This window comes from Neolamprologus multifasciatus, chromosome 17 (assembly GCF_963576455.1).
Source record: "Neolamprologus multifasciatus chromosome 17, fNeoMul1.2, whole genome shotgun sequence".
Classification (NCBI taxonomy): domain Eukaryota; kingdom Metazoa; phylum Chordata; class Actinopteri; order Cichliformes; family Cichlidae; genus Neolamprologus; species Neolamprologus multifasciatus.
In genome coordinates this window covers 7,535,019-7,552,216 of record NC_140455.1, presented here as the reverse complement: position 1 = coordinate 7,552,216, position 17,198 = coordinate 7,535,019, and the positions used below count along the sequence as shown (strand labels likewise).

At 40.2% G+C, this 17,198-nt stretch overlaps 1 protein-coding gene across 2 annotated transcripts in view; it reads left to right on the top strand.

Annotated features, from left to right (window-relative positions):
• Nucleotides 1–17,198, top strand: part of LOC146498867 (ephrin type-B receptor 1-like) — a 131,558-nt gene that overhangs the window by 51,266 nt on the left and 63,094 nt on the right. For both annotated transcript variants that reach the window (XR_014870211.1, XM_085138026.1), the window contains exons 6-8: nucleotides 2,379–2,534; nucleotides 12,298–12,560; nucleotides 16,798–16,873. Coding sequence is in view for 1 of the 2 variants with exons in the window: in XM_085138026.1 (XP_084994152.1) it covers nucleotides 2,379–2,534; nucleotides 12,298–12,560; nucleotides 16,798–16,873 (495 nt within the window). In the remaining variant the exon portion in view is untranslated. The remainder of the gene's footprint in view (nucleotides 1–2,378; nucleotides 2,535–12,297; nucleotides 12,561–16,797; nucleotides 16,874–17,198) is intronic.

The following is a 17,198-nucleotide window of genomic DNA, read 5'->3' as shown; positions in this document are numbered from 1 at the left end:
CCACCATAAATCTATGAAACATTTGCATTTTAGTCTTACAGCGCCTAAAGCAGCTCAGGGATAAAGTAAACATTCATTACAGAGAAAGAAGGAAAACAAAATGCTAAAGATAAATCAAGACTAAAAAAAGAGAAAGGAAGACTAAAAAAATTCATTTGGTTTGCCTAAGCCTTTTGGCAGAGTTTTCATTTCAGTCTTATTCTTCATTTCACACCTCTCTGTTTCGGCTTTTACTTAAAGTCATACTTCAGAAGGCATTTGCATTCACAAAGAGCCACCTGTGACATCTCACGTGCAAATTAAAAACAGTAATCCTTCTAGGACAGAGTACTCTGACGTAACATGCAATGTTACATGCTAACATATTAACATGCTACTTTATCTTCCGACTGCAACTTCAGTTCTCATGGCTTTTTCATATTTTCTTTTCTTTACGTAATTTTTTAAAATACGTATTTATGAATTTAACTTCATAAACGTGTGCATTTGCTTCAGAGAGCCAGTGATGTGATTGTACAGCAATGCTTCTGGTCGATGACATCATGTTCAGGCTGTTGTTGAGCTTTGTTGAAATTAAAAATGCATGTCAATAATTAAAAATGCATTGGTTAAAAAAAAAAAAAGGGGGGGGGGGTGCATGCATCTATGACATCAGAAAGGTGCTGTTTGGTTATTTATTGACCGTGAGTTTGTGTGGCATGCATGAAGACATGTAGGACGGCAGTGCTTTAAGCCTTCCTGCTGAACTGAACAATGTTAAATTGTGTCAGATGTGTGTATTAACACTTGCGAAATGCAAATGGCGCTGTGTACGTATAAAAGCTAAGACGTGTAATTTGTACAAAAAGGTCCAGCTTTACCTGCTGTGTCACATAGATACGTGTTGGAATTTATCAAGCTGCAAGCCGTTTCTGCACAAAAGATTGTGATTAGTTTCATTGTGGCAGAAGTCACACAAAGAACTGCTTAAAAGTGTAAAAGGAGCCACACTTGTAACCTTACTGTAATGATTGTCTGTATATACCCTACCTCCTCCTTAATGGGCGGGCCAAATTGAATTAAACTTTGCACAAACAGCAGCACACATCCAGCGATTGTTAATATCTATATGTAAAAAAAAAAAAGAAAAAAAAAAACAGAACAGATTTATTATTAACCGCAATTCTTTTGATTTTCGTATTCACCCACCTGCAAATGTCGTTATGTTCACCATGTTCACGGTTTTGTTTCAAGTGTCACGTTCAGTGTACACCACACGTACGGGACTTAATGGTCACAAATATTTGTAACTGCAGTGGAATATTTGTTTAAGCATTGGCTGCTTTTTCTTTCATCTCCAGTCCAGTCCTTGTACCTGGCTATTTTCAGAAGAATGCTTTTCGTTTGTTTGTTGGTTGGTTGGTTTGGACACATAACATTAACCTATGAATCATTTGAACATAAAGCGACTAACTATTAACAGAAAAGAACCAAATAAATTATTTTAAATTGTATCTTCAGTATCTTTGTTACTAGTATTCTGTCACAAAAACACACAATTTTTCCCATTTTCTTTATTCAAGCTATGAAAATAGAATAGTTTCACTGAGATAAAACTGTATTTTTGCACCAACAAGATGATTCTTTGTTATTTGCTACCAGAATCCTGGTAAAAGTAAAAGTAAGAAAACATAATTCCAAACAGTAGCTAAAAAACCAACAACCCCTCCGCCCCCAGATACTTTTAAGCCTTCTTGCTTCCTCATGCATACTTTCTAGTTCTGTTAAACAAGGCCACTAACGCTGCAGCCAATATTAAACTGGCACTGACTCTGAAGTCCCGTGTCCGTATCTCTATGCTGCCTCCAGCAGTATTTGAAACCTTGAGATGAGAGTGCGTTGCCAAGGTGGACTGCAAAATATCCACAGCACGTATCCAAGCTGAATAAGAATAATTATTATCTGGTCAGCAAGAGCCAACTCTGGATACATAAAAATTGGATAAAGTAGGGTATCATCCTTAAAAATTCCCACTCTACGTGTTTCATGTCATGTCTGACCCATATTAAAAAGAGCTAGAGAAGAAAACGATAATCCAGTTTCCAGTTAATCAGCACAACATGATTCTGTGCACAAAATGTTTTTGTGTATCTTGTCAGAACAAACTATTTTGCAGCTATTCCCAGAAAATCCCCTTCTGTGCTGTGTCAACCTCATAGTACCAATAATAACTCTGCTGGCATGCCTGCTTTCTAATACAAAGTTTACCAAATGTGTCACGATCAAGGCAAACAAAATGCACAGAAGCGCGATGCAAACCAACTTAGAGTTTGTTGTTCTTTACTCTGAGTCACACGTTGGTTTTTACGTGTTTTTCCCGCTTCTTTTCCCCCCCGCAGCTTGTCCTCAGGGCACCTTTAAGTCATTCCAGGGGCCAGGACTGTGTCAGCAATGTCCGCCCAATAGCCGCTCCACTATCGAAGCTGCCACCCTCTGTGGTTGTCGGAATGGCTATTACCGAGGAGACATGGACAAACCGGAGGACCTGTGTACCAGTGAGTCAGCCTTTTTTTCTCCCCATCAGACACAATAGATAAATCTTTCAATATGAGCTTCAAGATGACCAACACATGTTTGCGAAAGGCAGGATTTTGGATGAAGCAACCAATAGCTGACATACTCGAGCGTATCAGTGGTTGACACCATCGACAGTCCAATATTTCATCATTAAGTTAAAGGCCAACATCTGCTTTGATTTATCATTGCGCCCCTAATTCTCTGTGCCTCGTTCAGAGCGCTGTAGCATCCCTGTCCTCATTAGGGGATTTGGGGAGCGGTAAGTAATAATGCTGCCACATTCCTCGGGCTTTCCATTGAAGTGAATATGTGTTTAGTGTGTTGAAGAGGCTATATTGCTATGCAAGATGAGGCACAGAGTTTGAAAAATGGAGCTCTCAATTCCTCAGAGAGATGGTGTAAGTAGGTTGAGACATGAATCATTTTGGACTGCATGCAGTTAGTCTGTGTGTGTGTGAGTGTGTACCTGTGTGCTTGTACATGTCCAGGTGACCTGAATACAGCTTTATGTTTTGGGGCGGGGGGTTAAAAAGCACTGGTTCATTCATAGTCTGGCCATATTTTGCTGTCACAGAGTCATGAATGAATTTGCAATGCTGCGTCAGAAAAGCAGAACAAATGTTGACGGTGAATATTGCTGATCGGACCCACATTTTGCGTTATTTTCTTATGCACTGGCTGTCACATCTGCATTCCTTTTGCATGTTCGTCATTTCATATATTTGAGGAATTGGCACTTTGCTCTGGTTTACACTAATCAAATCAAACTCAAAAACCGGGCATCTTTTCAGTCGCCGTCCTGCATCAACAGTGTTACACGAAACCCAAATCAAATTCTTGTGACTGACAGAATTTCTTGTCCTTTTTTTAAATCCTCTGCAGTCAGTGGAGTTCACTAAAAAAATGCTGAACACAAGCTTTAGTTGAGTCTGTAACTAAGCCTCATATGTTAGCGACATAACAGCAGGCAAGCAACACAAAAAACCATCAGTCTTATAACTTCATGTGTGGAAGAATAAATGTTTGCCAGGTATGAGTTAATGTTTTCTTTTTTAATGAGGTTCTTTTACATAGATACACAACAGTGGCGGTGCATAAGGTCGGCAATTAGTGAGACCCTCTTACAAAGTGGTAAGAGCGGGTTTTCTGGACTGAAAATAAACAGCTGTATAATAATGGCTGTCTCTTTGCTCACCTCTGGGATTCTCCCAGCACAGTTGTCATTTATACAAAAAGTCCCACGACGAACACTCAGACTATTTTGTGGTTTCCACCATGGATCTTACACAGACAGCAAACATCAATTTGCTGATGAAAGCTCGGTTTGTGGATCCCAGGCAGGCACTCAATAGTTTTTCAGTGAATGGACCCACAGTATCCACACCTCATCCTAACCTCCACATGTCACATCAGGTCAGGAGTGCAACCACCATACTCTCCCCCCCCCCCCCCCCCCCCCTTTTTTTTTTCTAATGGTTTTGATGTTCGCAGATTTACATACTCTGAATTCATTGACCGGGGTCAGACTGTTAAGTCTGAGTTCCACTGCAAGTCCTGAGACAGCAAAGAGAAAATTTGTTGAACATCCTGAACTGTAGTGAAGCGAGCTTATGGTTGTTGTCCCGCAAAATCCAGTCAGCTTCGGGCTGATCAGACAGCGTGGCTCAGTACACTCAAGATTTCATGTCGCAATTCTTTACTCTTCTTTATGAGTAATAAAAACAGGCTTGTCTCAGCTGATTCACAGAGGATGCAGTAAACTTCAGATTAGCAGGGTTAGGGGCTCCAGGCCTGTTTTTCCTGTTATTCTGGTACAGGTCGATCATTTTGTCTAAACGCCGTTAAGAATGCTGAATGAGTGCTGCTCTGATCTTTCTATCCTTGAGACCGAACACTGGTATGTATTCTAGTATAAAACCCTGTTTATCGGTTTATTTATTTATCTGTTTATTTATATGTCTACCTCATGGAGAATGCTCTTTTTACAGCTTCTTCCTTTATGCTGGAAATCCTTCTGTGATCATCCACACCATTGCCTTCTGTATTAATCCAATCTGTCTTATGTTTCCATCCACACCAGTGTGTTCTTTATTTTCTGCAGAATTTTCTGTGCTGTTGATTTGTCTACTCTTAGAGTTCAACTTCCCTATTACGTTTTTTTTTTGTTTTTTTTTAGGATTACCTGATTTACTTGCATTGAAAACCTTGAAATTGAAACCAGTTGTGGGTTCAGTCAACACCTCAAACTCATTGTTGTGCTCCTCAAACCATTCCTGGTTCCTGATGATAGAACCCGAGGTTTCCCAGGAAAACATTGGCCAAATCACACTGTCTCCTCCCCATAGTGAATCCTAGTTCCATGTGTTCCCCAGGTAAGCTCCACAGACACCCACAGCAGATAGAAAATGTGATTCATCAGACCACGTCTGATGCTCACACCCCCATTGTCGGTGTCTTTGATGGTGGACAAGGTCAGCATGGGCACCTTGACTGGTCTGTGCCTATGCAGCCCCAGACACAAACGTTTTTGGAAATGCTCTGACACCATCAGCTAGACTCCATCATTTTGCCACAGTTTGTCAAACTCACTCAAATCCTTATGCCTGCTAACTTTTCCAGCTTCTAACACATGGACTTTGAGGACAAAATGTTTACTTGCTCCTTAATATACCCCACCCACAAACAGGTGCCAGGATGAAGAGATAACCTGTGTTATTCACTTCATATGTCAGTGTTCAAAGTGTAATGCCTGGACTAGGGCTGGGCGATATGGCCCAAACTTCATATCTTGATATTCTTTAGCTGGATGGCGATATACGATATATATCTCGATATTTTTTTAAGCCATAAAGTAAGAACAAAAACAGAGCTCTTAGTCAAAGCTGTGTCCCAGATCTCACACAGGCACTTTTATTAACATACAGCGTTAATAAAACACGTTAACGCATTGACGCCGTGCAGCCCCACGCACGGGGCGATCCGCGCTAATTCGTTAACGGAGATTTGCTGCGTTACTGCAGTTATGGCGTTAACGTCATTTTAACGAGATTAAGCCTGACAGCACTACAATAGTAATCTCCCAATGTTTTCTTTTTACCGACCAGCTCCTCTTTGATAGCCGCGTCCATCTTGTCGTCGCCTGCAGGTGAAGCGATGGCGGAGGGGGAGTTGTGTTCAGTGAAGGAGCAAGGCGAGGCGGAGTAACGTTTGCGTAGAGACAAATTATTGGCTCCACAAGTATAATTATAACGTAACGTAGACTATATCGATATAAGCGATATTGTCACATCTCATATCTCATATAAAAATATATCGATATATTTAAAAACTCGATATATCGCCCAGCCCTAGCCTGAACGTTGTGCACAGCAAAGCAAATAGTCATTGTTTATTTAACACTAGTTACACAGGTTGGGTGTTTTAAAGTCGATTTAGTAATTGCATTGAAAGTTTACTGAAATAAAACGACAGAGAAAATGTTCAAAAATGACTTTGTCACAATAAATATGGAGCAGCTGATGTGCTTAACCTATTCTGACAACAGAGGAACCACATGAAAGCCATCACAACAGTGGCAGCAAACTCAAACTGATGCAGACAGAAGAGAAAAAAAGTCGACTTTTTATATGAAAAGGTGTGAGATGTCAACCTAGTCAGCCTACACAGCTCTGTGAATTACCTGGGTACTTTCAATTCAAGGGCAAAAACAAACTGAGTTACAAGTTTGTTTGTTTTCTTTCAAGCACAAGAGCCACGAGAACAAGGAGTGAAAAAAGTTCAAAAGCAGTGGGATGGAAGTTTAATATAGGAAAAAGCTGCAGTTTATTTGTATTTGGCATGAACTCAATCAGATATAAAATCTGACCAGTGAGATGGAAGAGTGAATGTGTGCTGTGTGGATAGTTGCCTGACAGAAAATCATTTCTTCAGCACGCCTCATGGGCTGCAAAGGTATGGAGGAGTGTGTGTGTGTCTTTACCCTGTGTGCATATGTAGAGGTTTTCTGTTTGTGGTATTTTTGTGTACAGGTCAGAGCAATATTGTGTAAGCCATTTACACAAGTTTGAAAAAGAACGCGGCTGTAAACAGCAGCACAGATTGTGTCTCTAAGTCTTTTGGAACGCTGTCTCTTGTTGCAACAGTAAAACTGGAACTGGAAAATTTATAATGTGATTATCGCCTCGCTTCTTACTTTTCTGCATTTGAATGTGTGCTTGCTGTGAACTCTGAGTGTCAGACACTTTAAAATAATTTGTATTTGTGCTATTTAGATAAAAAAGTAAAATGGAGTGAACGCCTGTGCCAACACACTGTGTTTGTCTCTAATAATCAAAGCCCAGACGGGTTTTCTCTTTCCCGCTCTCTCAGTAGAAATGTTTATAAGATGGTGCTTCTTAGATTTTCAGCCCCCCTACTGATTGTTAGCACTTTGATTTCTGCCTCTGAGTGTCTCTTTGAGAAAAGCGCACATGCACATATTCCACAGGGCCATCTCGGCTGTTTCTAATGACTCTGTGATTTACCATATGCCAAGGTTGAATATCCATTTCATCTCAACTGCTCTTGTTTGGCGTGTGCACTGCAGTGTCTGTGATGTGTGCGAGCAATCAAAGAGACGTGCACCCAGTAGGTTTAACCTTGTGAAAACCCTGGTTGTGTACCCTAAAAGCCCTTAGCTGTTCCTCAGATCACAGAGAAGAGCTAAGAGAAAAGAGAGCGAACCGGCAAGAGAGAAAAGAGATGCAGATTCCCTACTGGCGCTGAGCTATCGGGTCACTTTTTGAACATTGTAGACACTATTGGCTGAAGTGCAAACTTCCGACTGGGAACTGCACTTGTCAACTTTCCATGTCAGCAAGCAGCCTTGACAGTTTCTACAACCCTCTCAGTATCATACAAGTGGATGCCAATTAAGATAAAGTATTTGACTGCACTGCAGATGCAGTACGTGAGAACATCAGATGCCCAGAATGGGTAAGAAAGGCACCTAATTTTTAATTTAATTGTCACTGAGTTTAAGAATACTTCCTTGATGATTATTCAGATGAATATTATTGCCCATGAACCCATTTGTTGAGCAGATCAATGATAATTATTTATTCAATGATCAAAACAAAGACCTGATTATGAAACTGTGTCCATCTCCATTTCTTGTCTTTTTGTTTGAGTTATTTTTTTGTGGTTTGGTTTTGCACATACAACACATGTCAAGCATCCATGGATTGCTTTATATCACTGATGTAGATAAATAGTTTAATCAATCATTGCTCATCCTTATTCAGTTGGTAGCATTATTCTGTGTTCTTAAGAAAGTTTGAGTAAGTATAATGTTGTTGGATTGGTGGATCCCATATTGATGATTTGCATTTTTCTCTCGCTTGCTGCACTCATGGGATTTGGTGGCAGTGATTGTGCGTGATTCTGGTAAGTTTTGTAAATTTTGTCAAAGGCGAGGCCATTGGAAGACTGACAGTTTTAGCCTTCAGAGTTGTGGGAAGTAGGAAGTGTGTACGGGGGCGAGCCGCTGAAACGTTGAACATCTTGGATTGTGAGATGAAATCTCAGGTCTCAAAATGTGAGCTGGACTCTTATTTACCATTTATCACCTATGGGTGATAAATGGTAAATAAGAGTCTTCCAAGCATTTCTCACAAGCGTGGCGAGAAAGTAGGCATCAAGATATTGTGCGACACAGGTGTCTTTGACTCCTTTTATTTACTTTGTTTTGGCATCAGTGTTGCCGCCATTGGGTGAGACATTTGTGTGTGCATATATATCTGCATTGAGTGTAGGGCTGAAGGTTCTCTCTGGAAGCCAAGTATGGGCTGTTGTTCTTACACCTGTTAGTGCTGTGCATGTCCCAAATGAAGCAGTGAAACAGTGTGGAGCAAATGAAGCAGTGTTTCCTGATGTGCTTAGTGTTCAGCAATAAGCCAAGCACAGTTAGCTAACAGGTGCTTAAAAGATAAGGACTTGTCGGGTTCTGAGTTAGCGTTGCCTCAGGTCCCTTGGTATTTCTGTCACTGGGATCTGGTGAAAGAATCACCACCTCATTATGGTTATTACATGGTAAGGTGATAAGGTGCACAAATCCATTTGGAGTTGCAACAGGAAGTACATCTGGCATACAAAATCTGACAAATCAAATAAGCGATGTTTCCCTCTGCAGTGAATCCTTGTGATCAGTGAAACTACTAAAAGTAGTGGCTCAGTAGTGCAGTGGTTTACATATTCCAACAAAGCATTTCTGAGTTTGTGTGATGGGGTTCTGGTTGGTCTACAGAGACCATGTGCTTTGTAAATGTGTATACCTTTAAGTGTTAATACAAAAAAATAAGATGTTAACTTAAAAAAAAAGAAGAAGTGTAATTCAAACACAAGTTTAAGGACTATTGAAATTAAGCAGAGCAAGGGTGAAGTGCTGGTGGAATTGAACTCTCTGTGGAAGAAATGGGCAGTCTCTGGCCCACAGTTTAGCAATTTCGTCTGGCAGCTGGTCCAGGGTCTCCACTGTGAGTCTCATCTGCAAATTGGGAGTCAAGTTCTTCAGACTAAATGAGGAGCAGACTTTAATCATGTTATTGTATTTACTATATCATTATTCATTGTTGTCGGGGTAAGCACAGAGTAGCAGCAGTGCAACCCATCTGTGGCCTCTGCAAACTGAAGTCCCAGAATAAATTCCAGGGACATGATGGAGGAGATTGTAATTGTCACAATTGCTATTGATATTGACAGTTTGGATAACTATGATTTATCGTACTGCTGAGAACCCCCTCAGAAACTTTGGAGGTTTGTGTGACTGTGCAAATATCCAGTACATTTCATCTACTTACCATTGTGGATGGGCCTTTGGCCTGGCAGCTGAGAGAGCCCAAAATCAGTGACTTTGAATCTGTAAAGGTCTTGGTGATGGCTGACTAACATCACATTTTAGAAGTTTAGGTCATAGGTTTCAACAAGTGATATAACATTGTCAAACTCTTCATTCCTTGCATAATAAACAATAAGAATGGATGAGAACAGCGCTTTAAAAACTAACTTGGTGGAATAAAAAGTAAAGCAGTTCAGAGAAACAGAAGTGTGTTCAGCTTTCAGTACTGAAACGTGAACGTTGTGGTAAAACTATTCTGGCATCCTGAGAAAGTTCTACATTTCATTACTTTAAAACATCACAAGTCCAGGCTCTGAATAGATTTAGATGATAAATAAAGCTTACAACTGAGATTGATTTAACGCAGTGGTTCCCAAACTTTTTTTGCTGGGCCCCCCTTTGTTTTACAAGAAGAATGTTTGCGCCCCCCACCCCCACCCCCACCACCACGCACACGTCCTCCAACCACACACACCCATATTTTGCTCCATTGCGGTTTATTTCACACCTCAAACATTTAGTAAACAATTAAGCAAATACAAGTAATCTGCAGGTAGTAATAAAATAAACTACTTACTCTTTTACGCTATGTCCACACCTACACGGGTATTTTTGAAAACGCAGCTGTTTCGTCCACACGTAAACGGCGTTTCGAATCAACAAAAACTGAGATTTTTTTAAAACGGCTTTTTTGCGTTTACGTGTGGACGAGGAATACAGAGTTCGTCACGCAATGTCAAAGGTATGTGCCTTTTTTCACGTCACACTGTGCGCCACGTTATTGTTTACATGAGATGAATTGCAGAATGATAGAGATAGAGACAAAATACTGTTAATCTGACTATCTGCAGGTTTTACACGCTTACATAAACACGCAGTTACTGTTCCTCCATTTACAAAGGCAGAGGCGTCACAATATGATTATTTTACGTGTAGTTGTTTTTTTCTGTGTAATAATATTCAACATTGCTATCAATACATTTTTCAAAAGATGCTCTCTGTGTAAAATAGGTTTAAAAACATAAACAGCTGTGGGATGCTGTTTGTCTGTGATTTGAACCGGGGGAACAAATCGTGGCAGGATCAGCCTGATATTATTTGTATCCCGCTGTAACTTTACTGTATAAAGAGCTAACATCGCCAAAATGTCAGGAGTAGTTAGTCATTACAACAAGTGTTTGTGAACTAAAAATCACGAATGTGGGATGTTGTTTGTCCGTGATTTAAACAGCCCAGTGCTGCTCCCGACAAAGGGAAAACTAATCCTGCAGGGGAGACCTACCTCGGCACTTGTGCAGGTGAAATCAAAGGGAAGATATGCTTCACCATATTTTCTAGTCTTTGGCTTAGAATGAAGTTGGTTTGGAAACATATTCAGCGATGCTTCATCTCCTGCTTTGCGTTTCTGTAGGCGCCCCGTGCTACCAGTGTCCAAGCGTTTTGTTTTTTTCCCCCCCTTTTCATCCCGTGCCCCCCTGCCATGGCTCTGCGGGCGGGCCCCACACTTTGGGAAGGTCTGATTTAACAAGACATAAAAAGTGAAGGGATTCTGAATTTAAATATTGTAGGGAAGAAAAACATTTCAGTGCAGAACTATATTTGATTAAATGTGTTCATTAAAAACAGTAATAATATTATAAATGAACCAAAGTACTGATTTTAGAGCTGATTCAAACATGTTAAGTTAAATTCACCACAGTTAACAACTGAAGGTGCTCAAGCTTAACATGTCTGCAGCTCTTTAGTATTACATTAATGGTGTTTTCGCACTCAGCCTTGTTTTTGACATCAAAAAGAAAAAAAATGTCAGCATTTTTTTTTTTAATTGGAACACCACCAAACTCAGACCCTATCTGAGTCCCCAGTTTTATTTCCGTAATCATTGTGAACATATGCTGCCCGCTTTCTTTCCTACTTTCTTTCTTTCACTGATCAATGTCTGATAAATGGAATTTAGCCTTTTTTGGTGGCCTTGGCTAAATTAGTTATTAGTACCTGTTCCCCCCAGCTGGATGGGGAGATATATTTATCATTAATTAATTATTAATTTCCAAGACCAACCCCAATGTTTTTAAAAACCTCAGCTGTTAGGTTAGTAAATGTATCTTATTATGTTTTTCACCATTTTACACATAACAAAAGCTTTAAAACAAAACTGCAAAGTTTACATGTGCAATAAAGAACCAGGAAAATGTGAAAGCGTACCTGTTCTACGATCTTATTTGTTTATCTGATATCCATCCACTAATTATAGTTTACAACAGGCAGATATTCTATCACGTACGTGACAAATGGTAACATTATTTGGTGCTACCAAATATTATTCACAATTGGTTTCATAGTTTGTATACATACTGGTAGTATATAAACACGCATGCTCGGTGCAGTGTGGCGGGTAGAAAATTTTCCGGTGGGGGAGTGGGATTAATTATGCATTCATAGCATGTGGGAGAAAAAAACTCACAGTGGATTATGTGCAGACAGCTTAATATTTCCATGGCAACGTATACTCAGTGGTTACGATAAAACCATTTTATCCATGGAAAAACTCACAATGCATTGAGTATATATGATAAGTCGCCCACCCTTAATTTTAAGAATGGTAGGGCTCTTGCATTTTTATTTCCTTATTTTACCTAAAAAGGCACAAACTTTACTATTGGTTCAAGTTTTGAAATCATTCCTCATAAGACAATTGTGTGAAACTAAGGAAAACACATAATGTTAAATCTAATATCCCATATCAACAAACAACAAATTTCAGTTATTTATTTAGTATGGTTATCAACTGTTACACACACACACATAGACAAATTCTTCCATGTAAACAGGTGACATTCCCTCTCACTCATTATTCTTCTTTCCAGGTGTCCCTTCAGCTCCTCGCAATGTGGTCTCAGTGGTCAACCAGACATCGGTGATGTTGGAGTGGCACTCACCACGTGACACTGGACACCGCGACGACTTGTCGTATAATTTGTTGTGTCGCCGATGCCACAGCAATGAGCGGCGGGCTTGTCAGCCATGTGATGACAGCGTGGTGTTTGTTCCAGGCAAACAGGCGTTAAAGGAAACAAGGGTTGAGATCAGCAAGCTGCGGGCCCACACGTCGTACACCTTTGACATACAGGTTTGTCCACAGACGGAGGGCTGCCTCCCTTTTTCATGCTTTGTTTGTGCTGTGAAGAGATTTGTTGAGTGTTTACAGCAGTAAAAAATCCATTTTGTGTATATCAAACAGGCACTTCGTGTAGGCCTAGACTCATTGTCAGTTAGTGGGAGTTGCATTCATGCTGGATTTACAGCAGTTGCGGTGGACTCCAGAGGTGTACTAAAAACAGCAAAAAACGCATCAAAGAAATTTTCATGCATAGTTCCAACACTCTCCCCAAAATGCCACTATTTAGCAATTTATTGGCCACATGACTCATGCGTCTCATCACACGAGCCAATGTGTCAAAAAAGGAGTTGACTCTGTTTATTAAGGGACACTCCCACTAGATTTAAATACGTGGGATTGTCCACCATTTCGTTTCAGAACTCAAGAAGCTTCTGGGATAAGAGATTAAACATCTTCAAGAAACTTAAAGAATCCAGTCGCTTTCTTTCCAAGCTCCTTAGAATACCATGACATGGATGACTGAGAACCTACACAGACATTTCACAGCAAATGTGATGTTGATATTTACTGTATTTTAGTTGTATTTTTTTGTCCACTGTCAAGAACAGCAAAAGTTAGTACTTAAAAAAAGTAGTTATGCTTATTACCCACTTTAAAAACAACCTTGCTGTCAGCTATTTTTTGAAATGCAAATAGTAACCATAATGCTCAAGGTTACTGAGGCTACATAGATGCTTGCTGACATGCAGGCTTTTATGCACAATCTGCAGTTATAACTCTCAACTTACAGGGTCACCCTGAAGTCTATAAAACCAGTACAATTGTGTCCCTTCAATCTTCTGCCATCTGCTTCATTTCCCATACACGTGTAAGTCTAAAATCAAGGCCAGTGGTATTAGAATTCAGTTCAATGAGTTCAATGACTCTACTAACTAGAGGTGGCTATTTTTTAAAAATAGAATCCAATCCCTGACTATATGAATAGTGTGGCACATCTGTTGGGGGATGAATATGTCAATATTGATGAACGATAAATTTAGTCATTAAATCAATGTGCCCATATGTCTACTCGTCTTTTCCTCCCATGCTTTGAAATTTTACCCCGTTATCATGAGAAACAGGGAGCATACGGGGGGGAAAAAAGCTGTACAGTTTGGTGGGAGCACCTACTGCTAGAGGTGGGCAAGCATCGGTTGGTACCTAATGGATTATCGATACTAATCCATTAGGTACCAATACCAGAGAGATTTCCATCTCTCTGGTATTCCCGTTCAAGCGAGTGGTGACAGTCTAGGGAGGCTTACTGGATACAGACGCCCTGGTCAGGCATTGAACCTCTGAAGTTCAAAAGATGTGTAGTGTTACTAATGAGTGCTAGCTACCATTTTCCAGGGCCAGGTCAAATGTGCACATTTACCCAAACTACACACGGTAATTACTTCTAATTCGCTCACTTCCAAATTTGCCTTTCTACACAACTTAATTAGTTCTGATTGGATCTCGTCTCTCCTGAATATTTTCATATTATGTTCTTTTGTTGACGAAAGTGTTGGCTCATATAATCATAGTTTTTGTCCTCGTGCATTAGTTTGTTGTTTGATATTGTCTTGTTTTAAGCAAAGAAAAAAGGTTGTTGACGAAAACTATGACGTAAATTAACACTGGTTTTACCACAATTCAACCATGCATGAAAATGCACTAACTACTCTAATAACACAAAGTTTTTGAGGCAAAGTTAGATGTGCCTTTTATAGTCTTGATAGGAGGTATTATTTGATTAAGGGACACAGAATAAATAGAGCTTGGAGTAAGTCATTAGTAATTGCCAGCCTTTATTTGCTATGACTGAAGACATTGTTCAACCATCAAAATGATTAGTTGAGCTCATGACAAATATAATACGTGGCAGCTAATTAGATGGTCTTTAAAAAGCACTCCCAACCTGTTAATTGTGTCTCAGTGTTGGTGAGATGAGACACATTTGGAGATCTTAAAGCTTCACAAAGGGACTAGCAGAATTTTTATTCCCTGATATTAAACTAGCTTCTTGTTTCTGATACCTAACTGACTACTAAACCACAGCAAGTGCCCAATAACAGATTAACAGCTGTAACTGGGAGAGCTGGGTCTCTGTATTTTTGTGCATGTTAAAGTTGAAATGACGCAGATACTGCATACACAAGAAAAGAGTGTGTCAGATGTTTTTTAAGCCTCTAAATAATTTACATCCATCTATTTTTCTTCCGCTTATCTAATTCTGAGTCGTTGGGGTGGATGGGCCGGAGCCTATCCCAGCTGTCACAGGGTGAGAGGATGGGGCCAATATAGCCTGAACTCTCTTAACCAAGCTTTCTTTAAGTGGTCATCAGGAATAGTTCTTCAGGCTTCTTGGAGAACATTACACAGCCTTTCTTTGGATATTGTTGCAGAATTTTTTTCTCCCCATTTCTTAAAGACATGACTGTCAAATATTCTATCTAAAGAAAAACGTGAAAGTACCACTGTGAATATCACGAGAGAGTCTGGCTCCTTAGATCTACAGGGTGGGCCATTTATATGGATACACCGTAATAACATGGGAATGGTTGGTGATATTAAAGTCTTGTTTGTGGCACATTAGTATATGTGAGGGGGCAAACTCCTCAAGATGGGTGGTGACCATGGTGGCCATTTAGAAGTCGGACATCTTGGATACAACCTTTGTTTTTTCAATAGGAAGAGGGCCATGTGACACATCAAACTTATTGGTAATGTCACAAGAAAAACAACAGTGTGCTTGGTTTCAACGTAACCAAGCACACCGATCTGGGTCATCCTTGTTGAGATGCTGCAGTAGCTGGAGTTTGTAAGGGTGCCATTTGTGAGTAGCTAATATCCGCCAAAGGGATGTTAGACTAATGCCACTCTCCAGTGATATGCGGCGAGTGCTACACTGTGGGCTCTTGCTACGCTGTGGGCTCTTGCTATGCTGTGGGCTCTTGCTGAATGAAGCTAGGACAGCCACTGATGTTTCTTCATTAGTGACAGTTTTCTTGCGTCCACATTTTGGCAAATCCAACACTGAACCAGTTTCACGAAACTTAGCAAGCAGTTTGCTAACTGTAGCATGGGAGATGGGTGGTCTCGTAGGGTGTCTTGCATTGAAATCTGCTACAATGAGCCAGTTACTGCGTTCACCAGATATCAACACAATTTCAATCCGCTCCTCACGTGTTAACCTCTTCGACATGTCAATGGCTGTGAACAAAGAGAAACTTGTAAATAACACATGGAAGAATAAAGTTACGTTGAAACCAAGCACACCATTGTTTTTCTTGTGACATTACCAATAAGTTTGATGTGTCACATGGCCCTCTTCCTATTGAAAAAACAAAAGTTGTATCCAAGATGGCTGACTTCTAAATAGCCACCATGGTCACCACCCATATTGAGGAGTTTGCCCCCTCACATATACTAATGTGCCACAAACAGGACTTTAATATCACCAACCATTCCCATTTTATTACGGTGTATCCATATAAATGGAGTCAGAGAGAAATGAGAGATGGTTTAAGGTTGTTGCACAGTAGTGTATTTCCAATTATTTTGTGGAGTTGCAGGTCATCATACCCTTGTAGATTAGCTCATCTACTGTATAGCATTTCACTACAGATCACACTACGATTTCTCCTACTCTGCACTCAGTCTAACCAAGTTCTGGCTACACTGCAGCAGTACTATCATGTTTTTCATACTCACCTGACAAGCCTTAACTGTTTTAATATTATAAGTGAAACATACAATTTCGCTGCAAAGAAAAATGTGTGACTCTATCTATCAAAATCAGGCAGCCATACTTTCTAGGTCTCAAAGAAATGCATGAATCTGAGGTTTCCCTTATAATACTCAACATGTAATATAGTTAATGCTTGTGACAGTTGAACTTGTTAGCTTTGCTATTTTCATATCATTCTGTGGCATTAAACTTAGCATTAAACATTAAACTTACTCTTAGCTTGCCAAATGTTACTAGCACCATTTGTCATTTCAGGCAAAAAACAACAGCGGTTGCTAGCTAAAATTGAGAAGCTAAAGGTAAATCATGTGCTTGTTGTTCAAGCTATCAGCCACCATTATTATTGTTAAACAGATGCATTGCTTGAATGGAAAGGCACCAAGAGCTATGAAGAGATGGGGGTGGAGAACTCAGTTCAAATAACTATTAACTTTAATGTCTGAGGGTGGAATAACCATTACTTTTCTATAGGCAGTCAACGGAGTCTCCAACAAGAGCCCTTACCCCGCCCAACAACTGTCAATCAACATTACAACCAATCAGGCTGGTAAGTTGGGAGAGCAATGACTCTTTGCGTGTGTGTGTGTAAGCATCTGTGTGTGTGCTAGCATACCCCGGGGCACCGTGGATTATGTGAGGGAGGGATGGCCGGGGAGATAAAGGAAATTGAGCTACAGCCTTTTAATTCATAAAACATGTTATGTGCTTGTCATCGCTCTGCCTGTTCTCGCTCTCCTTCCCCCTTCTCTCTCTTTCTTTCCTGCTCATCCACAGCTTTCATCGCTTTTCCTCCCCCTCTCTCAATTCTGCTTTTCTCAGCTTTCTCCCCCCTTTCCCTGCTTTCCTCACCCTGGGTCTCCCTCAGTATAATT